General features: G+C 46.0%; 1 protein-coding gene across 1 annotated transcript; it reads right to left on the bottom strand.

Moving 5' to 3' along the window:
- Positions 1–570: 570 nt before the first annotated feature.
- LOC309857636 (supervillin-like) lies at positions 571–27,178 on the bottom strand (the record flags this gene model as incomplete). The annotated part of the gene is given in 16 exon segments (XM_082750360.1): positions 571–812; positions 1,451–1,556; positions 4,237–4,388; positions 10,321–10,597; positions 10,873–11,017; positions 13,036–13,211; positions 14,730–14,875; positions 14,996–15,143; positions 15,760–15,896; positions 17,191–17,346; positions 19,120–19,292; positions 21,374–21,545; positions 22,968–23,054; positions 23,145–23,234; positions 27,017–27,076; positions 27,079–27,178. Coding segments are annotated over 16 exon segments (2,337 nt in total). The 3' UTR covers positions 571–600.
- Positions 27,179–27,869: the final 691 nt, after the last annotated feature.

Raw genomic sequence — 27,869 nt, 5'->3', positions numbered from 1 at the left:
AAACATTGGTAACAAATGTAACCTAGTTGACATATCTGGAACATTACATGTTAAGTAGAGAATACATTCTTTTCCAGTGGTCCTAGGATATTGTCCCAAGTAGATGAAATGTTGGGCCATGAATCAAGTCTACACGTTTTAAAACCTGAAACTAAGTAGACTGGATTTTTAGACCACAGGGGAATTGAGACATAGTCATAAGGAAAGAAAAACAGGAATTCCCTCAATGTTTAAAAATTAAATTTGCTACATATCCTAAGGCTCAGACAGGGATCACAAGGGAGATTCTCAACATTTCCTGCATCAGAGCTCACAGACAATGCCTCGCTATATGTGAAGAGCAGTAAAAGGAGCTAGACAGTTCAGCCTTAATTAAGTCAGGGTTCTGCCTGCCTGAGCCACACGTGGCAGTCTTGACCTGTGGTCCCCCCACACTGTTTGGAACGTCAGAGGCAGATGACAAGGTTCATAACTACCCCCTGCTGAAGTCCCTTTAAGTATACCTGGGCATCAGGGGCTTCTACTGGGTGGGTCTCCCCTCCGGCCTCAGCCCATGTCCCACAGGGAAGCCCCTTCTGGAGAGGCCCTCATGCACAACACTCACTGTTCTTTGATTTTATTTGCTGCAGTCCTTCCAACCTCCTTCGTGTGGGCTTGGGCTTTGCATCCGTGCCACAAGTAAATGAGGGCTTTGTTTACGTTGAGGACAACCATGGAAGTCCTGGACCTCAGGCTACTACAGTGACAGGCCACTTCCAGCAAGTTTCCTTCCATGGGCACTTCTCCTCGCACACAGTACAGCCTCCACTCGCCTGCAGGGGGCACCAGCGGCACAGAGTTAGGCCGGGTGCTGCCAGGACAGCTGCCCTCCTTCCGCAGTCACCAGCCAACACAACCCCCCAGTCCGGCCCAGCCTGTGGGGAGCAGCAGCCAGCCTCCTGGTGGCCCAGAAGGGACAACTTTTTGGAGTTAGAAGCGGTTTATGATGTAGAAAGACCATTTTTACAAAATTTGTAAATACCCAAGTAAATCCTATAACCGGCATCGACACTAAGCCCTTTCTTTGTGGGAGGGGCAGGGATGTTGGCTAACCCAAATCTCAGCTTATAATGGACAACCCACTTAACTTTCTTCTCAAGAAGAGACAGAGTCATTGTGAGAATTCAGTTTAAGGTGGAATCATCTTCCAGCCTCCTACATGCAAAGCCGTATCCTGATGAAACTCCAGAGGACTGCGCGTGAGGGGTGGTGGGGGGGGTGGGGGGTGGTGGGGAGGGTTGGGTTTCCACTATGAGCTCCCCATACAGCTCATTTGCAAGGCCAACGTTAGGAGGCTTTCAGGAGTAAAGACACACCTATATAAAAGGAAATTAACTCTGGCCCCACTTTTATATAAAAATATCTTTCAGGAGAGGGAGAAAATACTAATTCCTACAGTAAAGTGACTTACTTTGTGCATTTTCTTCCTCCTCCTCCCGTCTCCCAGAGTGCACGACCATCCCCCCTTGGAAACACTGCAGAAAGCAGGGGGGCTCCTTTCCCTGCAGAACCTGGACCTTCCAAGGTAAACATACTCCAATAAGTAACACGTACTGGGTTTTCAGAGTCTTAAAAATAATACAGGCCTATGGTAGAAAATCTGGAAAATATCAAGAAGTGCAAACAAAAGCCAGTGATAATACTATTATCTGTCTCCAGATAACCACCATAGAAATTTTACAGCCTAGCTTTCCTTTCCAAGTATTTTTCAGATATATGTTTTTCCCAAGCAAAAATAGGACTGTTGTTTTATCACTTTATATTGATTTTCTTCGCTTGATGTTTTTCGGTCACCAAAGGCTCTTGAAACGTGAGTTTTGACGTTTTAATGGTATTCCATGGTGGAGATGTAACATGACTGATTTAAACACATTTTAAACAAAATCTGCTTCTCAGTAAGGAAAACGACTGATCACTTAGTAATTCGGAAGGGAAAGAACAGTCTCTTTTGCCACTGTGCCCAGAATCCACTCACGGAGCCATGTGCCTGCTGACCCCAGACCACAGCCTGCCCCTCGCCTGTGAACCACCATGTTCCAGCAGGTGGTAGCTGCTTAGTAAACCTGTGGGTTGACTCCACCCACTCTCACTTCTGCTAGACAGTTTGCTTTAATGGGAGACTGCTGGCTGAGCCTGGCAGTTGGGGCACACTGAAAGGTAGGAAGCATTTCCCACCAACTGTTAACCTGCAAATCTCAGGGCCTGTTCTGCGTAATTAAGTGCCATTTTGCAGTAGTGTTTCATAGGTCCGAAATGTTCTTATATCAACTGGCTTGACCCAAAAAAAAAAAAAAAAAAAAAAAAGCAATGCTCAAACTCGAGAGGTTAAAGCTCAAAATTCTAAAGGGGATTTTATAGGCATGATTAAAACCTGGCCTTTACGAAAATTAAAAAGGCAGTTGAGATGATCCATAATTAAGAATAAATTAAAATACAGTGGTCTCTAACAATTATTTACAATTATTATATGGTCTACAGGAGGAAAGGTATATCTTTTAGGGAAGAGAAGTGACTCTTAGGAAAAGCTAAGTGAGTGTTAATCTATTTTGGAGAAAATTCCTGTTCTCTTCCCTTTTTTTTTTTTTTTTAATTTTTATTTGTTTAGTGTTCCAAGATGCATTGTTTATGTACCACACCCAGTGTTCCATGCAATACATGCCTTCCTTAATACCTACCACAGGCTCACCCAACCCCCCACTCCTCCCCTCCAAAACCCTCAGTTTATTTCTCAGAGTCCACAGACTCTCGTGCTTCGTCCCCCCAACCCTGCCCACCGATTCCCCCAATTCACTTTTCTTTCCTTCTCCTAATGTCCTCCATGTTATTCCTTATGTTCCACAAGTAAGTGAAACCATATGATAATTGACTTTCTGTGCTTGACTTATTTCACTCAGCATAATCTTCTCCAGTCCCAGCCAAGTTGATAAAACTTCATCTTTCTCTTCCCTTGTGCTATCATTAACTACTCATTTAAGACCGTGAAGATATTTGTACATGGTATCATGTTCTCTCAAGACCCCATGGTCAACTCTTAATTCCTAAAGGATGGGACCTGATGCAAAGATAATCTGAACATCAAAAAGAACTGTTTACAAAGTCTTGGCACTGGTATTACACAGGCCCTGAGGCTATAATGGTGGGGAAGAACAGCAGGCACTGTCTCTTCCATGCTTGTAGGAAAAGGCAGATAATAAATAAGTAAACACAGTGTGTTCAAAATGTAAACGAAATGACAAATTGATTATGTGGTTTTAAGTAGTGGTAATAATACAAGTGCTATAAAACATAGTAACAGGACAGAGAATGGGAAGGGATTTGGATAAAATAGGTGACATCTGAACAGATCTCAATCTTCTGAGGTTGAAAGTTACTATGGAAATAGAGGAGATTGTGGGAAGGGGAAACTGTGCAAAGGCCCTGGGGTAGGGAATGGCAAAAAAAGGCTAGAGCAGCCCTGGCCATGGTGAGGGTGAGGGGTGATGTGGGAGAGGTGTGTAGGACCAGACACGAAGGTGCTAGCAAACCACCAGGAGAATGCTTTGACTGCAGTCCATTTGTGATGGAGGAAAAGGGAATGACATGATCTGACGTGATCCAAAACATCACTCAGGCTGCTGTGAGGAATGCAGATGATGGCAATACTAATTTTCATGTTAATCTCTGATATTTCCTTAGGATAGATCTGTGTAAGTGGAAAAAGTGATCAAAGTTTATGAGAATTTTAAGGTCCCTGAGCCAACCTGCTTTCAGGATGGCTGTTTCAAGCTATCCTTCCCAATGGAAGCATCCTGCTGAATCCTTACCTGCCCTGGATCCATTCTTCACAAAATCTCTACCAGTTTTAGAAGTGGAAAATAGTATCTCTTTGTTCTGTTTACAATTCCTTGAGTATTAGTTAAGTGGAAACTTAAAAAAAAACCAAACCCACCACTCACTGGCACTCTGTACTTGATTTGTGGATTTACTGTTTGCAGATAGATCTCGTATAAGAGCACATGACTGCTGGCCAGGCGGTGGAGACATGATTACGGAAGCCCAGACTGGAATCTAGGGGAGCTGGCCAGGACTAAACGTCGCTTGTGTGATGCTGTCTTTGTTCACTGGACTGGCTCTTCAGGGGGCCAGACCACACCCCCTGGAGCTCCCCAGGAAGGCCAAGACTCTCCTCCATGGGAGCAGCCACTGTCTAGAACTTACCTGGGCACCCCTCTCCTCATCCAGCTCCACAGTCATCAGAGCCGACGTGCCCTTCTCACTCACGGTCGACTGCCGGCCTTGCCAGAAGAAGTAGACACATTTCTCCTTGCCAGCCACCCGCACTGAGTGTTCTCCCTTTTGTCGACTTCCCACTGCAAACATACAGAAACCAAGAGGGTGAGGTAAACAGCTGAGAAGCCAAAAGAAGAGCAAATATATGGCTTTCTTCTCCAGGCTCCGTGAGGACAAACTGTGAAGAAATAGCTTTTGGCCACGGGGCTGAGGAGAAAAACCATCTTTCTTCTAGTTAACTGATCCCAAACCTCCAAACTGGAGAAAAAAATGATCTTGCCTTCTTGATACCCTGAGAAAAACACCTGTCATCCTACAGGAAGGCAGATCACTCCAAGTGTGTGACAGAAAAAAATGGCGGCTGCCAGAGCAGGCCTCCCAAAGACACAAATGCGTTTTCCATATCATGCCATTTTTTTGGCATAAGATTAGCCAGTAGAGAAAAGATATTAAAAACAACAGCTGGGCCAGCTTTAAGCACAAAGGGAAAAACTTAGTCTGTGAAAATGATTCAAGTTAAAAAAAAAAAAAACACTCTGAATTTTCCAAGTTCTGTCAGAAATGGAAGAGCTCTATTGCTGACATATCACTTCCATAAACGAATCTGGGATTTCAATTCTATCTGTCCCCAGGATGGCAGCCAGGATGGAGTGCCTGCTGTCCTTACTGTCCGCCACCTCCCAGGCACATTGGTCAACATTACCAGCACCCAGGACACAGATCTCATGAAAGAGCAGGTGTGGAAAGTTCACTGGTCAAGTGGTCATTTTAAAATGGCCATATTTCAGACCTTGCCTCGCTACTTTTAGGTTTATACTGCACTCCAGACTCCTCTCATTCATTCATTCATTCAGCAGATAGTCACTGAGCACCTGCAGAGGGCCGGGGCCTCTTCACAATACCAGGATAAGCAAGACACACAACCCCCTGCTTTCATTCTGACCAACAGATGAGCAAGACAGTTTCACAGAGTCCCAAGTGCTCTGAAGAAGACAGACAAGGGTATGTGACCCAGGGCAGGGTGAATACCGATGGGATTCCCTATTGAGGAAGGCCCCTCTGAGAAGGTGACCGATGACAAGATGACAGGACCTGCAGGCAGACCATTCTGGAATGAATGAGGTCAGGAGACTAAGCTGTTACCTCAAAATGCCTGCCTGGGTGGTCCCAGATAGTGGTGGTCCACAGGGGAGAAAACAGTTATAGCCCCCACGCTTGTTGAAAATTAAAGATGATAACTGGATTCTCTGTTTCTGTATGAACTCAATTTTTCTCACCTCTGAACCCATTTATAACATCACAGCTGTCTTGGAGTTTGAAGGTAAGAAGAAAGCTCATTTATCTTAAGTTCTTAAGAGACCAGGGCCATATTTATTTGATTTTTTGGCCCTTGAGCAAAGCACTCTATAAACCATTTTCTTAAATGATTATAATACTCCTTATAGCACTTTGCCTAAGCATGGCTTTTAGTGCCATCTTTTGTGGACCTGAACTGGTCAAGCCCATGTATTTCTTTTTCTTTTTTTTTTGAAATTCGAATTGTTCATGATTCTTTTTTTTTTTTTCAGCGTAACAGTATTCATTGTTTTTGCACCAGACCCAGTGCTCCATGCAATCCGTGCCCTCTCTAATACCCACCACTGGTTCCCTCAACCTCCCACCCCCCCACCCCTTCAAAACCCTCAGATTATTCTTCAGAGTCCATAGTCTCTCATGGTTCACCTCCCCTTCCAATTTCCCCCAACTCCCTTCTCCTCTCCATCTCCCCTTGTCCTCCATGCTATTTGTTATGCTCCACAAATAAGTGAAACCATATGATAATTGACTCTCTCTGCTTGACTTATTTCACTCAGTATAATCTCTTCCAGCCCCGTCCATGTAGCAACAAAAGTTGGGTATTCATCCTTTCTAATGGAGGCATAATACTCCATAGTGTATATGGACCACATCTTCCTTATCTATACTGCAATCTATACTTTTAATCTATACTTTAGCAATCTATACTTTTAATGCCATTCTGATCAAAATTCCACCAGTATTTTTCAAAGAGCTGGAGCAAATAATCCTAAAATTTGTATGGAATCAGAAGAGACCCTGAATTGCTAAAGAAATGTTGAAAAACAAAAATAAAACTGGCAGCATCACGTTACCTGATTTCAAGCTTTACTACAAAGCTGTGATTACCAAGACAGCATGGTACTGGCATAAAAACAGACACACAGACCAGTGGAACAGAGTAGAGAGCCCAGATATGGACCCTCAACTCTATGGTCAAATAATCTTCGACAAAACAGGAAAAAATATACAGTGGAAAAAAGACAGTCTCTTCAATAAATGGTGCTGGGAAAACTGGACAGCTCTATGTAGAAGAATGAAACGCGACCATTCTCTTACACCATTCACAAAGATAAACTCAAAATGGATAAAAGACCTCAACGTGAGACAGGAATCCATCAGAATCCTAGAGGAGAAAGTAGGCAGTCACCTCTTTGATATCAGCCAGAGCAACTTCTATCAAGATATGTCTCCAAAGGCAAAGGAAACAAAAGCGAAGATGAACTTTTGGGACTTCATCAAGATCCAAAGCTTCTGCACAGCAAAGGAAACAGTCAACAAAACAAAGAGACAACCCACGGAATGGGAGAAGATATTTGCAAATGACAGTATAGACAAAAGGTTGATATCCAGGATCTATAAAGAACTCCTGAAACTCAACACACACAAAACAGAAAATCATATTAAAAAATGGGCAGAAGATATGAACAGACACTTCTCCGATGAAGACATACAAATGGCTATCAGACACATGAAAAAATGTTCATCATCACTAGCCCTCAGGGAGATTCAAATTAAAACCACATTGAGATACCACCTTACACCAGTTAGAATGGCCAAAATTAGCAAGACAGGAAACGTGTGTTGGAGAGGATGTGGAGAAAGGGGAACCCTCTTACACTGTTGGTGGGAATGCAAGTTGGTGCAGACACTTTGAAAAACAGTGTGGAGATTCCTCAAGAAATTAAAAATAGAACTTCCCTATGACCCTGCAATTGCACTACTGGGCATTTACCCCAAAGATACAGATGTAGTGAAAAGAAGGGCCATCTGTACCCCCATGTTTATAGCAGCAATGGCCACGGTCGCCAAACTGTGGGAAGAACCAAGATGCCCTGCAACGGACAAATGGATAAGCCCATGTATTTCTAAGTGAACAAAATAAAAGAGAAACTATCAATGAAGAGGTCAGGCATTTTCACAGTTAGTTTGGAAGGCACTCCTTTGAAATTTCTGCTACTTTAGATAGGAACAAAACTTTGCCTTTGATTAGCAATCTCACCCTTCAAAGCAGTGAAAATTAGTCCTGTCAGCTGGGGAAAGATATGCTTAAAACAAGTCACAGAAGTTTAGACATATCTTGAAATTTGTTACCACTTAAATACATTGTGTAAGTATATACTCAGTTTCAGGAAGAATCAGTGTTTTACCACCTACCATCTTAGTGTGGACTGCAGTACCCACACCTAAAACAGAAGTATTTTCTTAAAATGGTTCATAATGTGTTCAGTACTTTTCCTTGGAGTTTTTGTCAAAATACCCAAATTTCATCCTATACACAACTTAATTTTTAGTTCATTTATTTTTAATTTTAGCCAAGTAGAGACTCAGCTTTCAGCAGTAAGACATGACGGACTATAACCTTTATAGCCTTGATCAGATGGCCGATTTAAAGTGTTCACTGTCCCATGCCTCAAAATACTTCCCAGAGTCAATTTGTGACCAGGAGTTTCATTTAGGAGTAATGGAAGACACAAAGAACATCAAGGACTTCTCCTGATCAGGTGGTCTTGAGGCAGAGTCCTATTTACTGCTCACCTACTTACAGTAGCTCGGCCTATATCACGCTCCCGAGTTGCCTGACCTGGTTCTGGGTTAGGACCGACCCCACCAAAGCCTTCGGTCTCCCTTCCCTGGAGCACACAGTTCACTCCCCCAAGGAGCTTCTCTGTGGGCCCGTGCAGGCTGGCTGGCGTCCGCGAGGAGGACAGCTGTCCTGCCTCTACAGCCTCTGGCTTCTGCTGACCCTGCCCCAGAAGAGCTTTCCAAGCTCCAAGTTCAGTCCTGTTTGCAGGTGTGGCCCTTGTGGGGTACGAGTGATGAGGGGCTGGACCACAGTCCCCCAGGGGCCACTGTTAATGTCACTGGGCTATGCTTCTCTGCTCCCAGAGGGACCATCTGGAAATCTGAATGCTCCCTGCTCTGACTTAATGCTCTGCAGCTGGACTTGTTCAGAGTTGTGGCTGTGCAGATGCTGCCGGAGCCGGCTGGGAGATGTGCGTGGAGTATACTGGGAGGAAATACAGAAGAAAGTATCTGCCTGCGCCAAGTCATTATTTCTTAGGGGCCTCCAAGAGAATAGGCTGTGAAGGCCTCCTAACTCTTAGATTCACCTGATTCACAATGATCTTGCTTTTGTTGCTCAGGACATCGGTGATGATTATTCCTGTGCCGGGCCCATGCTAAGCATCATCTGTGCCAGATTATAATAATCTGTGAGCTGGGTACGACCTCTGTTTTCTAGGTGAGAACATCGATGCTCGGACAGGCTAAGTCACTTTACCCACCTTGCAGAGCTGGTATGTGGGACCTGAGAGAAGATGCGGAGCTGGGCTGTGTGGCCCCTGGGCCTGTGGCCTTTCTTTCAAGCCCCAGGTCCTCCTTACACATGGGAAAGGCAGTTTTAGGGTCCTAACCTGCTCTCGACTTGCTGTGTGACTTTGGGCAGGTGACTTAAGCGTGTGTCCTCTTTCTCACTGAGCAATCGGCATAACAACAGGGTACATCGCATGAAGCCTGGGGAGGCACTCAGCCAGGGTGCGCAGCAAAGCCACCAGTGCTGTGCCTCGTGAACCAGGTGGGCCTCCAGGACCGGGGCATACCTAGACAGCTCTGGGCACGGCCTCCTGTCCCACCAGGCGATGCCCAGCCAGGGGCCTCCCACAGAGCCAGCCTCGGGAAACCCAGCTCTCCTCCCATGGCATGGCACAGCTGCTTCTCCCCACACTGGCCTTACAGTTATTTATGCCATATGTATTTAGAAGGTAGGGCCTGACGTCTTTACTTCCCCTTAAAATGTATGTCTTATACCCAGAAGAGAGATTAGGTGCTCAGTAAATGCCATCAGCGATTAACAGACTGAATTAGGAAAGAAATAAATGGGTTTTGAGTCTACAGGGGTCTGATCAGCAGACCACAGCCTCCACCCCCCTGGGGCCCTGGGGGAGCCACATCTGGACAGCAGAGAAGCTGTCTGAGAGGTGAGTGAACTCTCGAGAGCTGAATCTCAAGACCACAAAGCTGTGACAAACTCCTAAATGGTGCTGAGAATGGGCTACTTCTTGGCAGGGAATAGGGATTCTCCCTCCAAAGTCCACTGACTCTCCCTGCTCACAGCCTCTCGTGCGAAGCATACGACTGAGTGTTTTCCTCGAGTGTTTCACTGACAGGAACTGTGAGCAGCTGGACTATGTATTTCTTCTACCAGATCCCCAGAGCGCGCTGGTGCTCTCATCCTCAGAGGAAATAGCTCCTTTTAGTTCTCATCAATCTCTGGTGCGTTCCCACACCATGTGGTTCTAGTTCTAAGCCATCCGGATACGCTTCACAAGACTTTAGGCAGCAGACAGCCACATGGTAAGTATCATTTGGAGGCAAATCACCACTTTCCTAGAGAACATCTGGGGACAGAGCTGGGGAAGGAGTGAGGGGAGCAGAGAAACCTTAATGCGCGTGTTTAACTTCTCAAGGGAACCATGACATTCACTAGCAACACTGGCTCATTGGGACCCAGCTTCAACGTTGACCAAATGGTCCTCAGAGCAAACCATCAGACTGGCACACTGTCCGCGTGGCTGAGGGAAAGGCAGCGCACACGGGGACGGGGCTCCAAGACAGGCTCGCTGCCACCCCCAAGCTCCCCAGGTCGGCGCACAGAAAATGGAAGTGCTCACTAACCTGCGGTGCTCACCATGTACTTCCACTTGACCACATAGGCGTCCCCCTCGTGGAACTGCCCGATGCTCTGTTTGGGAAGCCTGCTGTAGTCGAACTCCAGGATGTGCCAGACATCCACAGACACGCTGGCGATCTCAAACTGCCTCCTGTCGTCCCCTTCCACCAGGCCATAGCCACGACCCACGTTCACCCCGTCCAGCACCGTGCCCGCTGTCGCCTGGGGCACCGGCACCATCAGCGCCACATCATATGGCTTGGCTTCGGCCCTAGGATCTTCCTACGAGGGAACGGAAGGATGCTGGTTCAGTGGCCTGTTTCTAAAGCCACTTCTTGTGACACTCACTGCTGTTCCCCTATTAGTGGGACAGTGCAAAAGGCTTTGCAGCTCTGTCTCGGCATTTCACTGCATTTTAGGGTAGGGCTGTGGGAGTCCTAAATAGCCCCCCACAACACTGATCTCCCAGAAACCCTAGGAAGGCTTTTAGCATCCAGGCCTCTTCTGCTGGGACCTCGAACAAAGCCTGAGGTTTGAGACTTGCTTCCCAAAACTACCTTTGGCTGGGCAAGTTCACTGGCGCTCTTCTCATTAGGTCTCTTCAGTTCAGTCCAGTCAAGGAACTTCTCCTTGAACAAAATTGTCTCATTGTGTTCTGTAAGTCTCCCGAAAATTGCCCAATCAGGTCGCCCCTGTCCTTTCCTGCAAGGGTGGGTGGGAGGGGGAGGAGACAGGAAAAGAACAGAGATTAAGCCACGTGTAAACAAAGGAAAGAGACTGAAAACAGATACACGTGGCTACCGAAAACAACTCAGAATACATTAGTGGTATGGAGAATGAGTGGTTCGTGTGCTCAGGTAAGTGGTATTTTAGTATTTCAGCCTGAGGCCTGGCAAGACTTTGTGTGCGTGGAGTTGAGATGCCTAAGTGGGATGTGAACCCCGTCAGGAGTGGACTTTTCTAGCAAATGGTATCTGGGACCCGCTGAGGGCGGTGCACTAGCCTGGGAGCCAGGAGAAGGCAGGAGCCACATGCCCCCAGAGTCCCCAGCAGATGCTCACCATGTGTCTGTCACTTTAATGGGTAGATGGGAGGGAGGCCCTGAATTCTCTATTAAGTCATGTTAGGATGAAGCTCTCTGGCGTCCAGGAACAGATGAAATTCTCCCGTTACTAAAAGGAGCATACTTTCATAGATCATTAAAAGAATTTCTGCATATTTATTTCTAATCCACCAGACAAGACAGTGGCCCGGGGGAGCATTAGTGCACAGAAAAGGAAGTGGCACAGCCCAACCTGGAGGCCTGGTCCTACCTAGGATCACAGAGCTTGAAATGGCTCCAAACACTGGTAACTCAGAAACAAAGTCAAGGACATGGTGGCTGAAGAGGGCTCAAGAGAGCACTGTTCATCCTTCCACATCAGTCTTTGGTTGTGAACAGAGACTGGGACGCTACACCCCACAAGACTGCTGAGCAGCGCTCACTGGGGCCCGTGCTCCGTCACTTCCTGTTTCATTAGGACTCGGCTTCTGACGTCACAGCTAGGGCCCATCAAGGAGGCTGCCAGCCCCTAGGGAGGCTGCTGGGGGACAGCACGGTACACACATGCTCCCACCGCGTACTCTCGCAGGACTCTGGGAACCAGGTACCAGCAACTCTGGAAAATGCAGGGCTCCCTTGTGAGGCTGGGGTCTTTCACGAGAGTACGCGGTGGGAGCATGTGTGTACCGTGCTGAATGATCATCCTTCATATAAATTTTACTCTGCAGAGTTCACTAGGATGCCTATCGGCAGAGCGCTTGCTTTCAGCTTTAGACAATGATTTTTTATGCTGGGAGTCAAGCAAGCACGAGAGGCAGTGGTGGCAGGGGGGCAGGAGCGCGCGAGCACTTTCCTCCGTGCTGACTTCCATGTTCAAAGTGGGCTAAGTCTGGACACCTCAGTGCTTCAGGCCCCTCTTCGGGTAGGAGGGGCTCTGGGCTTACTCTTGGCTGCCCCTTAGGAGAGGCCGCAAGGAGGCTCTTAAGACACACGGACTCACAAGCCCTACCCCACATGAACTGAGAATACATCCCAGGGGCCAGCGCTGGGGCTGGGCCTGGCACATGCATTTTTTTGAAAGCTTCTCAGGTGATTCTGCTCTGGGATGTGCTGAGAAGCCCCAGGTTAGGTGCTCGCTCATCTACTCCCAGTCGGAAATATTAAAGTTACAATGATTTCAATACAGTATCCTCCCTCTCACTCCCTGTCCCCCAAAAGGCACAGACGTCATCTACTGCCAAAGAAATGGTAAATCCTGGACTTTGAGAGCTATGCTGAGGAGGCGTGAAATGAGAAGAAAATATGTCGCTTTTGCCCCTTCGGATCGATGCTGTTATTGCAGGTCCTGGAGCCTTTTCAGATCCGCATGTAATTTGTTTCAACAATTGCTACTCATCGGCCAGGACAGCTCCTGGGAGGCCGCAGGTGGGAACAATTTGTTCACCTCAAGAAAGGAGAGACTGAACACAGCATCGGGAAGATGACGGCATCCGTATTTCCACATCAGTTAGGCAAAAGCTAAAGAAATACTCTTTTTGTGAGTATTCAGGGTACTGCCTGCAGTCAGTGATGAAAAGGAAACCCTAGGAAGAGTGACAGCAGGTGAGCGTGGGGGGAACTCAGGCCCGCTGAGGGAACCTGCTTGATCTCCCACACCACTGGCGGCTGACGGAAATACCTGGGAATAAGCGGGTTGCATTCTCCAGGATCCAACGGGTTGATGTCACAGTTCTCATAGTCAAAGGTTCCGTTCCATAAGTGCTTTGCCAGCTGAAAAGCTATTTTCCGTTGTGCTAATGTGACTTCTTTTCCGTGCCACACGTACACTTCACTACCGAAGTCGAACACCAGTACCTGGAAAGGCCGCAGAGAGCAACAGGCTAACTTCAGAGCCCTGCTCCGGTTGAATGAGGTGTGCACTGACCAAGTCTGATGGGGCGACAGCTGGCACTGCCCTGCCACGCTGGCCCCTGGCCTGTGGCTCTGATTTCCGTCTTGTGCTGAACTCACCAGCTTCCATGGCAAGTTATTTAACTGCATTTTCCTACCTGCCTTCTTTCCCTTCTTTCTTCCCTGTCCCCCTGCTCTTTCATTCCCTGAGCATATACAGTGGCCACTTCTTAAATGCTAGGCCCTGAGGACCACTGAGGCGGACTCCCCTCTGTACAGTTCCAGCACCCTCCAGGGCAGAGACCATACCGTACTGACATTTACAGGACCTTAGGAAGTGTTTGCTGAGTGAATGCATGAATGTAATGCCATTTCTTATTTCCGTACCTCTGGTTTATCTAACTCTTTCATCCTAGAATAATTTCTTCCTTCCTGTCCGGCAATCCACATCCTACTCAGCTCCCAGCGAGGCTCAACTGCACCTTCCCTTTAAAATTACTCCTGATTATTTCTTCTCTGTGATTTTGCTTTTCCATTTAAATGCCCACAGGTGTCATACAATTGACCTAGCTCTGGAAGACCTTCTTTCTAATACTCCTCTACCCAATAGAATTTAAGGATCTTTCGTGTCTTCCACTTTTCGTGTCTTACCAGACGATGGTAATGACAGTGTATGTGATTAGTAAATACTTACTGATATAGGAGGAAAAAGCTAGTATATTACTTGGTAAACCCAAATTATATAAACATGTATCTATTATTCCTGAAACTTTGTTTATAGAAAATCAAGAGATAGGGCTAAGTAGTATTTTTATCTTATTCCCTGGTTATACTGATAAATACTTGCACACAGTGCCATATAAGTGTAAGACAGAAGGCACAATGACTTGATTTACATGTACTGTGAAATGATTACCACAATTTAGTTCAGTTGACATCCACTACCTCATACAGATAAGAAAAAGAAAACAATAAAAATCCTCCCAAAAAATAAAGAAAAAAAATTTACATTTTGCCTAAAACAGAAGGCCTTCAATGACCCATGACTCCTCTGAACAATGTTCTGAATTCTGGGGGCACCTGGGTGGCTCAGTCATTGAGCGTCAGCTCAGGTCGTGATCCCAGAATTCTGGGATCAAGTCCCGCATCGGGCTCCCTGCTCGGCAGGAAGCCTGTTTCTTCCTTTCCCTCTGCCCCTGCTTGTGTTCCTCTCTCACTGTGTCTTTCTATGTCAAATAAATAAATAAAATCTTTTAAAAAATCTTAAAAAAAAATCTTAAAAAAAATATTTTTTGAATTCTATCCTCATATTTAAGATGGAGTGATGGTTTGCATTCACAAGTAAATATCCTGTAAAAATACGTCACTGTTCCACACCAGGCACAAACGCCGGCCAGCGTTTCTCTGGCACGTGGGGTGGGTGTTACTGGGCAACCCCGTGCCAAGTGCTCTCTTGGCGAGGACGGTGCCCACGCGCTGTACCTCTTTGGACTGCAGAAGGGAGCACTTGGGAATCTTCCCCCAGTAGTCGTCATCAGGGACAAGTTTGTCGTCCATCAGACGGTAAATGCAGTTTGTTTCAATTATGGCTGTTTCATAAAGTTCATCTTCTTTTGGGTCTCCAGCAGCTTTTGGATGAGAACAAGAAGACAGGATGACATTTTACACTGAAAAGTGGCCAGTTTAGAAGAAGGAAGTAGGGGATTAGAAAAGCCTCACGAGGCTCTGAAAATACAGTAAATTCTCACACTGGTAACTGGTTTGGCCGCCCAGAAGCTTCCAGAAGTCTTTGGCCGCATGAGTGTGTGTATTAATTCCTTCTTCAATAGTCTGGACGTAAGTAGCTCTACAACCAAGTTCCCTCTTCGTCTGAATTAAACTTGCCAGTTCTGAGGCCTGGAAAAAGGGAGGAGCACAATTACCTAGATAGACAAGCCTGTGGTGAGGCAGAGTGGTGCATACTGAAGCTGGAGGCAAAAATGGCAGGTCTGCAGGGGAGACCATGTGACCACAGGGGCTGCAGGCACGGGGTCTTGGGTATTTTCAGCAAGGTCAGGAGAATGGAACTCAAGGACCAGGGGGCACAACTCTCTAGAGCAACCATTCTTTATTTTTAAATACAATAGGTTACTCATGAAGTTTTGGAAAAATACCCATTCTCTGGGCTTTTGCCCATGAGGTTTTCTATTCAATAAGCTGGTTGCAGCATTTCATAGGTACCTGGGATAAACAGCTTTGAAGGGATGTGCCGTTCCTTTTTCACACAGGAGTGGAATAGGAGTTAAAAACTGGTGGGATAGGTCATAATCCTTCTAAAACTTCCCACTCAAGCACCGAATGAATGCGTGTTTGAGAGACATTCAGCAAAAGAAATACTGCCTCTCTCCCTTCTCACTTGCATGAAACATTTGGCATTTGAGAAGCCCTGTAAAGACCTAGCAACTGGTAAAACATTCTATCAGTGCGTAAAGGAGGTGTTTAACTCAACATTTCTTATTTTTCAGATACCAACCTTTGCCTTTTCTATGACATTTGCAAACTCTCCTACCCACACAAAACAGTAATGGGGAGAGAGCAGGAGGAAGCAGTCCCCACTGTTGAGGGACGAAGCTCGAGGTTCAACCAGTCTGGTCTGCACATGTCTTCTTCCTGTAAGGCAGGAGGCAAAGAGTCGCCATCTTGCCAGAGAGGAGAACTCTCCAAGCCACAGGAAGGGCCAGGAAGCACCCCTGCTACAGACTCTTACAGTTCTAAAGATTCTCGTCTACCAACACGGGGTCCATGACAAACAGTGATAGAAGGGGTTTCTAGTGAAGGCCTTCTAGATTACTCTCCCGTGTTAGTGCTTTCTTACATGTCATCATGTGTCTTAGGACTGCCACTGGGGTCCTTTTACAGCATGTGTGTGGATTCATTAAGTTCCTTCCTCCAGGAAAGTTAGTAAACGTGCTCCTTTTTCCCGTTCAACTCCTCCCCTGACCCCTTTCTCTGTGCCCAGCCCACCTCCTGCATTTCATAGCCCCTGCCAGCCACACTGCAGGCGAGGGCCTGCCTTCCCAAGCATCATCTTCCTGAGGTTTGCACGCTAAACCCAGGGCAGTCTTAAAGGCAATCAGCTTGGAGGGAAGAACTGCTTTGTGCTGCTTTCCACAGCTTCTCCTAAAAGACTATTGATTTAGGCCTTTCCATGATCACACTGATAGTGTCATCTCTGGGTCAGAACTTGGGGACTAGACATTGGTTATTTGCACTTGTCACTAGTCCTTCGAATGCACTAAAAAGGCCAGTGGTCACGAAGAAACACACGGGACACCCTCCGTGAAGGATATTCCACCAGCCTCCTCTTCATTATTACTCTAGGATTGCCACTCGGAGGCAGCCAAGGCTCTCCTCACAGCCCATGGTCTCTCTGGTCGTCTCCCTTGCTCTTGACAAAGGGGGTGCTGGAGTGGAAAACTAGGTTGGCTTCAGTTGCCTCTGCTTTCCCTGGATTCCCTCTCCAAGAACTTGCATCTCTGCCTCTGGCCCACACTAACCTTGCTCACCTCAGCGAGGAGAACTGAGTGGAGACAGCCCCCACGAAGACTTCGGGGACTGCTGGAACTACAGGACAGCGTGCTGATGGGGCTCAGAGGGCAAGGGGAGGCGGCCGCAGAAGCTGAGCTTCTGGAATGGGAGAGACCTGGATGCAAATCCACCTCTGCCACTCAAACAGCCGCTGTGACCTCAGGTGCATCACTAACCACACCAAGCCTCAGTGGGCATCACATCTGCCACCTCATGGGATTTTGTGAAGCTTAGATGACTGGAGGTAGCACAGTGCTCTGCCCACAGTAGGTTCTCAAAGAGCATGCACTCCCTCCCCCTGAAGGTCAGGCCTCTCGGTGTTACCAGACTCAAACCCCTGCTCTATGCGTGGTTCCTCCTCACGGCTCCTAAGTACCTTTAATCTGTAGGAGCATCAGCTTCTTGTAGGGCACCGCACTGTTGTTGGAATTCTGTTCAGTCAGATTGACGCTCCGCAGGCTGATGTTGCTGAAGTTTTCTTTACTGGCTAAACCTGCCAGAGTGACTTCAGAGAAGTTGGAGTTGGCAGACACTGGAAGGGTTGAATAAGGAAACAGTGGGGAAGGGGGAGCAAGACGGGCCGGTGAAATGACATTTGCCACCAGAGATTCATCATCAACTAGCTTTTTCTCAGAAGGTTAATCCTGAGGGGGGGACCATCCTCAGGTTTAGGTGACGAGGCGGTACAGGGCTGAACTCCTGTACTCAGGATTCAATTCTGTCCCCAAAGTACCAGCTGCTTGCGGACACACGTCACATCTCACCTTGCCGGGGGGACAAGAATCGAGGGACAGTGTGGACCAGCTCTTTTGCTACAAAATCAGGAGCTGGACTCCCATGTCCCAATTCCACTGAAAGTGAATATAATCCCTAACAATGTTTGGATGTTAATGTCAACACACTCACAAGGAAGGCTATGAGGTATCTTTCAACAAAGTCTTTACATGTAGAAAAGCAGGCACTCTTGTAGGGATGGGTTAGTCCTAATCTTTTTCCTGGAGGCAAAGTGATCAACTAGATAATCCCTTAAAGTCTTCTGCCCTCAGAATTAAGACCATTGTAAGAAGATGCTGGGTTTTCCATGTACACCAACGAATGTGTACATGTCAGTCATCACAAAGCCATCTCCAAGCCCCCAAAAGTGGAGATAGAGGAAAAATACCTAAAATTTGTGCCAAGAAAACTTTATTTCTTCAACTGTTTTTTAAGAAATGTCTAGGCTGAAAGAAATTGAGAAAATTATTTTGCCGGGATTAAGGTCTTATACTACTTGACAATTCGTATGGCACAGAGGTTTTGAAATATCTTCTTAGTCAATCAGTTATAATGAAAAGACCAAATACTTCATGTAAATACTATATTTCTAAGAAAAACTTTCAGAAGTAGGTTTACAAGTGCTAAAGGAAAATACAAATTATAGCCAGACTATTCAATCTGCAAATGGTGTATACCCAAATTACGTCCACAAAGAAAACCACTGTTTCAGAACAAGGGACCCTACCTCATCGGGCTGAGGAGAGCAGAGCAGCTGAGCCAGAAGTGGGACACAGGGCACAGAGCTACTGCCTCACTCATATTCACCACCTCTACCCCAAAGCCCCAACAGTACCCAATCCACATCCCCAATTTCCAAGGCTCCTATTAAATGAAATTTGGAAAGCATTGGTTTATACATTAATTAGTAATATGAAAATCTAGGATTAGGAAAAGCAGCCATTTGGCACATTTTCTCATGAGAAATTTTCTCCTTTTCTCATGAGAGATCTAATGATTTGCTCTCAAACAAGATTAAGTGGGGAATTACTGTGTTTGGGCTCTACGGAGCTGAAAATGGGTTGAACTACAAAACCCTTCTCCTCCAATCTCTTGAACAGAAAACTCAGCAAAACAGGATAACTTAAATACAGGGCGCCTGGGTGGCTCAGTGGGTTAAGCATCCACCTTTGGCTCAGGTCATGATCTCAGGGTCCTGGGATCGAGCCCCGCACCGAGCTCCCTGCTCAGCGGGGAGCCTGCTTTTCTCTCTCCCTCTGCCAGAGTACTCTCTCTGTCCCATAAATAAATAAAAACTTTTTTAAAAAATAAGAAAATGAGTTAATGTAGTGAACAGACACTCCACGCTCTAAGAAGTTCTGCAAAAAGCCTTTCCATTTTGAGGCAGGTGTGCACGTACGTCTGTGCAATCATTTTTATTTGATGAGTGTCTTTTGAGCACATGACTGACCCCAGCAAGGCAGAAAAAGATTAAAATCACCTAATCGCCAGACGCCCACAGAGAGGTGGAGCAGTGGTTCCACATACTCACTTTTTTCTACTTTCATGCGCTTCGACTCCATGAAGGCAACGTTTAGTCTCTGCTCCGTGTATTCCTGAAGGAGGTCTTCTCTGGCTGCCAGCATTTTCAAGGGGTTTTTGGAAGCCTGGACCCGACGCTTGGGCCTCACTGCACGCTTGTGCTCGGCCACAGAGGAGGTCAACCTGGGAAGCAAAGTGGAGTTGTGGCCTTGGTCTGCTTATTGTCCACGCCGGGGTTATCTGGGGCTCTCCAATGTGAAATAAGTCTCTTATCATTTTATTTTCTGATTTCATTGTCTTACAAGTCCTCCTCCTGCCCGTCACTCCCGGACATGTACACATAGAATCTTGGAGATGGGGGATTCAGGCCCATTTAGTCCAAGATCCTGGAGGCTCCGGGCCCCACACACCACAGCACACCCTGTGGTCTCTGCCTGGCCGTGCATCTGAAGCTTTGTGGGGCAGCTCATTCCACTACTAGAATGCTCTGAAGGGTAGAAAGTTCGTTCCTACCCTCATCACACCCATGGACTGGAGTATTAGGCACGTCTACTCCTGTCACTGGCGAGCCCTTCAGGAATTTACAGCCAGTCACTGCTTCTCGATTTCTCTTTCCTCCAGACTAAACTTTGTTTTCTGTGAAAAAACTGGTTTTCAGCTGCCTTCGGAACTCCCCCACAACCAGCCTCCTCTCAACTCTTTGCGCCTTTCTGAAAAGTAACCACCCTTTGAAGACTCTATTGAAATAAGACAGGCCCAAGAAGCCAGCAACAACGGCCACGCACTCACACGACTCTCTGGGGGCAGACCAGACACGGGGAGGGGGGCGATCCGGTCACACGGTCTCCTGACAGATTCCACTCCTACCCTCAGTTTCCAACTGCACATCCTCTGTGCTCTGATACATAATTCTGTCCTCTGTGTGACAGTGTGTGTATAAACACAGCTATAGCTATACCGAGATAGATACAACGATTTAAGCAATGACATTTGGGTTGGGAGAAGAGGACAAATGTGCAAATACATAAAATTCCATTTAAAAAGTTGGGAAATGGAAAGCTGTTCATTTTTTAAGATAGAAAATTGAGAAAAACTGAACACCACCCCCTCCCGAAATATGCAAAAAATGTATTTGGAGCAGCTTACAGGAAAATGTATGATGACCCCACAGTCTTCTGGAAGAGGGAGTCACTCAGATAAATTTGTGGGGAGGAAAAAAATGTGATCTGTGGCTGTGGGGGTAGCCTGCCCAGCATATATTCTCCCTGGCTTCCGGTAAGAAAACCTTGACACTGGCTCTGGCTCTGAGGGGCAGGCGTCCAGAAACCGGCTCTGGCCAATCCTCACCTTCCATCCCCTTGGCTATGATTGCTTTAGGACAGGGCTCGGACCCTAGAAAATCCAGCCTGGAACTTGGGTTGGAGGGAACTGCTGAGGAGAGAAGCTGCCGTACTAGAGTGACCAAGCCAGTGGCTGAAACAGCCACACCAGATGGTGGCCATCGTCTGCCACGTGGTTACAGCTTGGCAACAGCAAAGCAGCCCCAAGAAACACCAGCAAGAGAGAGACCTCGTTCTGAGGAGCCTCTGGAACCTTGTTCACACTCACACTTTCCGGTAAGTGGACCTATAAATCCCTCCACACCTTTCGTTTGTCAAAGTCCATTTGACTTGGATTTCCTTCTGGCACCTGCAACCAAAGGAATCCCAAAACCACAATGGCTTTCCTGAGGTGGTTTAGTCATGATCCTGTGTGAAGAGCGACCCTTGGTCATCCCTGAGAAGACTCTCAAATCTATTCACTTCATAGATTATTGGAGGGTAAGTAACCTGCTTTATGTATTTTCTAGTCCATTCTGTGAGTCTGAGCCCATGTAATCCAAATATTTTTCAAGGTTACAAGTATGAGTTCAATGTCAAATCAAAGACAGCATTGAGATTGCTGGCCAAATTTATGTGTGTCTAAAAATCTGCAAAACAATATTCAATTATGTGACAAACGCAGTGACCTTACTTTTATGGGCGCGGGCAAACACCCACGGCACACACGGTCTTCACCGACCTCCTGCCCGAGCGCATATCCGTTCTGGAGCGCGCATGTCACCTACTCTAAGTGCCTGGCTCTAGAGAATAACCCTGTGTCTGTGAGGAAGGTCTGCGGCAGAAGGAGGTGGCAGCGAGAGAAGATCCTCATGGAGGTACCGTGCGAAGGCTGACGACAGAATCATCCCTTCTCCGTGGGTGAAAGAAACAGAAATCACTCACTTAGGGGCATAAGGATCAAAAATGACATCGAAATCCTCATCCAGCTCCACAGGGCTTCGCGGGATGGTGTCATCCATGCTGCGGTAAAATCTGGCAAAGGTCTCGTCATCGTCCAGCTTCATGACCTCCTTCACAGATTTCCCAGTGACCGTGAGTACGGTCTCTCCGCCAACTATGACAGACGAAGCGAATACATGACCTTGGATTGGTGTCAAAACACTACCCCAACTACGCTTCACGAGGTCTTCAAAATATTTCCCCCGAATGCCAAGAGAAGAGAGAACGTGGTAGTTTCTGGGCCTTCCTGACGTCTCATGGAAGGACTGTCCATTGCAAAAACCTTGCACCCGGCAGGTGTTAGGACAGGAGGCGATAAAGGCCCACCGAGCATTTCTGAACCACGGGAGGCAGAAATGGCCTCGGCCTCATTCTAGATCAGAAATCAGTAAAAACTTTTTCTGGAAAAGGTCACATGGCAAACACTATAGGCTGTGCGTGGCAGGTCATAGGGCCTATATGGCAAGCACTCACCTCTGCTACTGGGCAAAAGGGACTCTTCACAATACATTAACAAGGGAGCATGACTTCGTTCCAAACAAACGTCATTAACAAAAACAGGTGGAGGGCTGGATTCGTTTCCTGACCCCCTGAGCTAGATCACCATTATACATATGTAATAGGCTTCAAATTGTTTGAACTCCTTGCCTTGCCAGTCGTTATAACCTTACACTTTGATGTTGCTGGTATAAAGCATTTGTCTACATTATCCCCAACCTGTTAGGAGGTCACGGTCAACAGTAGCGACTCCAAGTGCTTAGTATGTGATTGGTTTCAGGTACTGGACGTTTTTATTGAGATGACGCTAGTTCTGCATATTATTCCTTTACTTCATATACTTTAAGGACTTTTATACTGACATATATTTCAACATGTATTCAAAAATCACTTGCAATATGTCATCTGCTACCTTATTAGAAACTGACAGATAGGGGTGCCTGTGTGGCTCAGGTCATGAGCCCAGGGTCTTGAGATAGAGCCCTGCATTGGGCTCCGTGCTTCTGCCTCTATCTCTTCCCTGGCTCACGCTCTCTTCCTTACTCTCTACCTCAAATAAATAAATAAAATCCTCAAAAAAAAAAAAAAAAAACCTGACATATACAATTTAAACTTCATCCAGTGTGTGATCATGTCAATTTTGTGTAATATCTGCTTTCAAGCATAAAAGCAAAATTACTGTGTTTCCAGTCCTGACTGGGTGACATCCCAAGGCCTGAGTGGGACTCAGGAACCCATCTTACTGGAGATCCCCGAACTAGTACAGTAAGAAGTGAATCAGACCCACGTAATCCAATCATTTCTGACTTCCTTTTTCAAACCAATGGTAATGAAGATAATACTTTCACTATGACTTGGTGAAGTCAAACAGAAAGGAGACAATTTAGCTGAGGAGAAAAAGCAATCAGAATCACGATTTAGAGACTGAGAGAGAAGCGGGGTTTTCTGTTTAGGTTCCCTTAGCTATTCATTGGACTATGAATGACAGCCGAGCTACAAGCTCAAAACCCCAAGCCTCGCTCTGGCTTCCGGTATGTACCTTTGTTATTCAGCCTCCTCAGAAAGGTTTCCAGCCTGTCAAGCTTCAGGTCCGATTCCAACTGCATGTCTGGTCTGGCTTCGATATCTAGGTAGGCGGAAACCATCCATGAGACAGCGCCATGGGGACTCTTCTGGTCTTAGACCCATGGGCATATCAGGTGCCTCGGTGACTTACCTTCCAAGGGCTTAGAAACTGGTGTGGTGCCCCTTGTTTTACTACAGATGGGAGACGCCACTGGGGTTATGGCCGTGGGTGATGCCAAACCTGCAGAACATCAAAGGAGCTAGTTAGTATCTCAGGATCATTTCTGGAAATTCCAGGGACCCTGCCGGATCTCCAATAGTCGCATTGTAGGCTTTACAACTTACAGACCTCACACACAGGCACACATGTGCACACGTATGTACATTCAGCAGGTATCATTGCTACGTAGGACAGCTGCAGATATGAACAGAGTTTTAGAGTTTCTAAGCCCTACAGTAGCTGAGAAGCTGCCACTCCAAAAGGAACAATGAAGACAGGTGAGAAAACGTGCCTGGAACACGTAAGTGGAATAGAAGAGTACATAAGGCATCAGATTATACTAAAACACAAGGAGTTGTGAGTCCTGAAGGCCCTTTAGGTGGTGGAGGTAGTTCAAGAGAAAGTATATTTGCACCACATCCCCCAGAGGCAGCGGAGAATGGGCCGTGTCATACCAGCTGCCAAGCGGCCCCTGGCACTGGGGTCTTCCTGCAGGATGACCCAAGGTAGGGCAGTTTGGCCTTTGGGGGCATCAGTCAGAGAGTGATTTTACTGAACAATAACCTAAGGAATACAAACCTTTTAGAAGAAGGACACAGAAGAGGATACATTTAAATTGATTTATGACCGCTGAAGGGTCATTTCTATCTCGGGTGTGGCTGGGAACTAGCTAAATGCTTTCACATACATTTATCAAGGAGCAGAGGTGGGGGTGGGGGATATGCCTGGGCAGTGCAGTCGATTAAGAGTCTGCCTTTCGGCTCAGGTCATGATCCCAGGGTATTGGAATCAAATCCTGAGTCAGGTTCCTTGCTCAGTAAGGAGCCTGCTTCTCCCTCTGCCTGCTGCTCCCCCTGCTTGCATACTCTCTCTGCCTGTCTCTCTCTAATAAATAAAATATTAAAAAAAAAAAAAAAAGCAGAGTGGGGAATTTTTTTTTTTTTTAAAGTGTAAGTGTTAGGGACATATGAAAGAAAGGCATTCAGCATAGAGAGGGTTTCTGGTTGGAACAAGAAACCTTAATAAGGACAAAGATGAGTACCTTTTTCCTCACCTAAGTAAAGGGATTGCAAAGGAAAGTAATTAGTGCATTTACAAAGAACAAAATGAGATGTTAATGTTCTTTGTATTCATTTGTAATAAATGTGAAATCATTAGATGACACTGTCCCTTTAAGCATCCCTCAAAGAACAGCATTTGAGGAATATGTAACTCACTATAGCTGACTAGGAAAAATAAATGAATGAATTGCTCTCCTCCTGTTCGCTGGAGAGGGATGTATAATAACATAAAACTTTTAAAGAAAAAATACAGAAATGTGGCTTAAAACTTCAGTTTTAGGTGATATTCTAGAAGTACTTCTTAATAGGTACATACATTTGCTTGATGATGTCCATAAAAAATCCAAACATTTGTTTCAATGAAAAAGGTTTATGTGAGAAAGTCAACTTTCTTGAAAGATAATAAAGTAAAATTTGGTAACACAGCCTGTACAGGTGCCGTAAACCATCACCTACTAAAAGGATGCAAGGGAGACAACAGAAGAGTTTCCAAGCTCTGAAGTGCAGAGAACTTGGCCCTCCGGACTGTAGGGCCGCCCCCTGCTGCCCATTCAGCCAGCAGCATGTACAAGAGCTCCCAGAGGTGGGACGTTCCCTTTCCCAACTACTGGCAAAGGTTTCTCCCTAACTCAACACTGTTAAACAAAGCACTCCCCGCACCCCTTCTCAGTGAATTCTACCTGCAATAACCAGCCACCTACTCTCTTCAGAGACATCTTCCCAGCTCTCTTATTCAAAGGCATATTTTGAGAACTTTCAGGAGAATTGTCAAATGCCACAAGAACTAGAGCACTAATCCTTAGGTATAGTCTAGGAACATCAAAACATCTTAACGAAGTAAGAGAAGGGAAGGAAAATCAGGGTTAATATGTAGCAACACGCTGAGCTGAGAAGTCTCTGTGGCTGTGGCGTAGGGACTGTTATCCTGCAGTGAGGATATTACTGCAAATCAGAAAGAGCTGATGATTCCAGTGAAACATGTAACAGCAGAGGGTAAAAATATTAGAAAAACAGGATACAGTTTTTTTCCTTACATGAAAAGTATAAGACATTTATTTCCTGAGCCAGCCATATAGCACCTGTTAAATAAAGACCCTGGATTTGTTCAAGAAATGTGAAAGCAAACTCCTGCACTAAGGGATACAAACGTCTCTGACCTTGTTCTCCAAATCTACTTCCTCTGATATCCCTGTGGACAAGGACAGTGTATTTGGTAATAAGGGCCTGGTTACAAATAAGTGGTAATTTTTAGGACGGAAGAAGAAGAAAGAAACCAAAGTTCAAAGTTATTGGGATAAAAGTCCAAGCTAAAAGTTGGAAGATGGGAACTCTGGTTCAAGTTCCCAGCTTGAGTTCTTAACCATCATGGGCCTCAGGGTCTGCTTTTGTTAACACAGGAACAGGGCTCGGGCCAAAGTTGTTTAACATGTGTACACAGGTCTCTGATCTGAGGAAGAAAATACGCAGTTACCACCTCATTCAGTGGGAGCAAATTACCTTCTGTTTTCCTACACCAAGATTTGAGTTAATCACAATTCAGGGCTTCCCCGCCCTTCCTTCTGCAAATATTTATTATGTGCCTACAATGAGTTAGGCACTATTTATAAGTGAGGATCCTGGAAGTTTTCCAGGGAAGAGAAGCATGAACTAAGAAAGTTGATGACAACATACATTAACTCTAAGTGCGTGTGAGCACTTATATCACGAAGTCAGGAAATTTGTTTTCAAACAATACCTTAGGAAATGAAAGTTTAGGCATATAGGTGATGAACGGACCCCAGATTTTAGGCATTTCCCACAGGATATGGAGGCTCAAAGCTTTACTGATCACGTGAGGTAAAAAGTGACTTCACTGACCGTGTGAGGCATTGGTCAATTTCATAAATCTTCCAATACCGACTTCAAATCAGTTTTAAGAGCTCAGCAGCAAAGAAGTGACTGTCTGCAGGGAATCCTACTTCCTCAGGATGGCATACGTCTTTTAAAGATCTATTAAAACCTCTCCAGAAATAGGGTTTTGTAAGCCAACAAACTCTAGTTCGATGGAAAGGGACCTAGGAACTCCTCTAAAAAGAGAAGATGCAAACTCCCTCTTCACTGACCAAGGCTTATTTGGGTCAACTGACTGCCAGGTGGCAAGAAAATGAAAATAATTTTAAAGCAATTATGGGAAAGGACTAAGATTTTTTAGAAGATTTGCCATTGCTTTTGAAACCTGTGCTCAACTTCCAAATGGCTAAACTCTGGGTGGCTCAGTTGGTTAAGCGACTGCTTTCGGCTCAGGTCGTGATCCTGGAGTCCTGGGATCAAGTTCCTCCTCAGGCTCTCTGCTCAGTGGGGAGCCTATTTCTCCCTCTGACCTTCCCCCTTCTCATGTGCTCTCTCATTCTCTCACTCTCAAATAAATAAAATCTTAAAAAAAAAAAAAAAGGCGCCAACTGGCTAAATTCTGAAATGTGACTAATTGAATTATACTTCTTACATGAAGATGATGCCATTTAGGAAGAAAGGGTTTCCAGTAGGAAGAGCTCCCCAATCTATGCCCCCCAAAATCTGTACAACTTCAATAAGAGTAAAAACTAAAAGAGACCATGGCTTGATTTTTTAAATTGGGTTATCACAGGCCATCCTCCCTTCCGTGGGCAACTGAATCTGTGTGTGTGTCCCCCCACCCCCCGGCATGCACACATGCACACGCACACACACACACACACACACACACACACACACACAGACTCTGACCTTTCTTCACCATCCTGCCAGCCACTGTAAACTGGGTGGAGTCGTTGGCCGCCCCTTTGCTTTCGTCTTCCAGGCTTCTTCTCTCACAGAGATGAGATGCTTCCTCTCTTCGATAGTCATCTGGCTCTCTCGACTTTCTGTGACCCGCTGTTTACAAAGCATGCCAGAAAGAAAAGAGGACAGGGAAATGACAGAGCTGTGAATTTCAGCATGTAGCATATTGTGAGCTGAAGAGCAGGCAAACAAACAGGAGGGCTACACTGCCCAAAAAATGTCTGTAACTGTTCTAGCGGAAGTAGTTGGAGCGCCCTTACTCCCAGCTTGGGTGAGAGATCACCAAGAGCAACACTGAAACTTTAGGTTAAAACTTTGATTTTTTTTCCCCACTTATTCGTTTGGACTACTGGACCACCCAAATGACACCCTGTAAAAATAAACAAAAATAGAGACTCTCTTCCAGGCCATCAATTTAAAAGTTGCTCGACTGTGCCGAGTTAGCTAAACTCCATTGATTAGGAAATTTCATCCATCTGTTCTCACAAAAGACATGGTCAATCCAGAAAAATCTTACCCACTTCAGTTCACAAGGATCACAGTCAAGTATAAAAGAGAGAAAGCTGAGCAGGAATCAGGTGTGCTACAAGAAGGTTTTCTGGAACTCAGCAGGTTTCCTAGACAACTCTGGTAGATGGGCAGTCAGGGAAGCAGGTCAGCCCCCAAAAGGGACTTCTGGGTCCCAGCGTGTCTGATGACGGAGGATGAATGGTGCTATGGACATAACCTACATTCAGACCAACATTTCCACCTAAAAACTACTTTCAAAAGCTTCTAGTTGGGGTTCTGGAGATACCTG

The sequence above is a fragment of the Mustela nivalis genome (assembly GCF_964662115.1).
Source record: "Mustela nivalis genome assembly, contig: HAP1_SCAFFOLD_1007, whole genome shotgun sequence".
NCBI classification, from domain to species: Eukaryota; Metazoa; Chordata; class Mammalia; order Carnivora; family Mustelidae; genus Mustela; species Mustela nivalis.
Note: the sequence above shows the minus strand (reverse complement) of the source record. Positions and strands in the feature narration are given on the sequence as shown.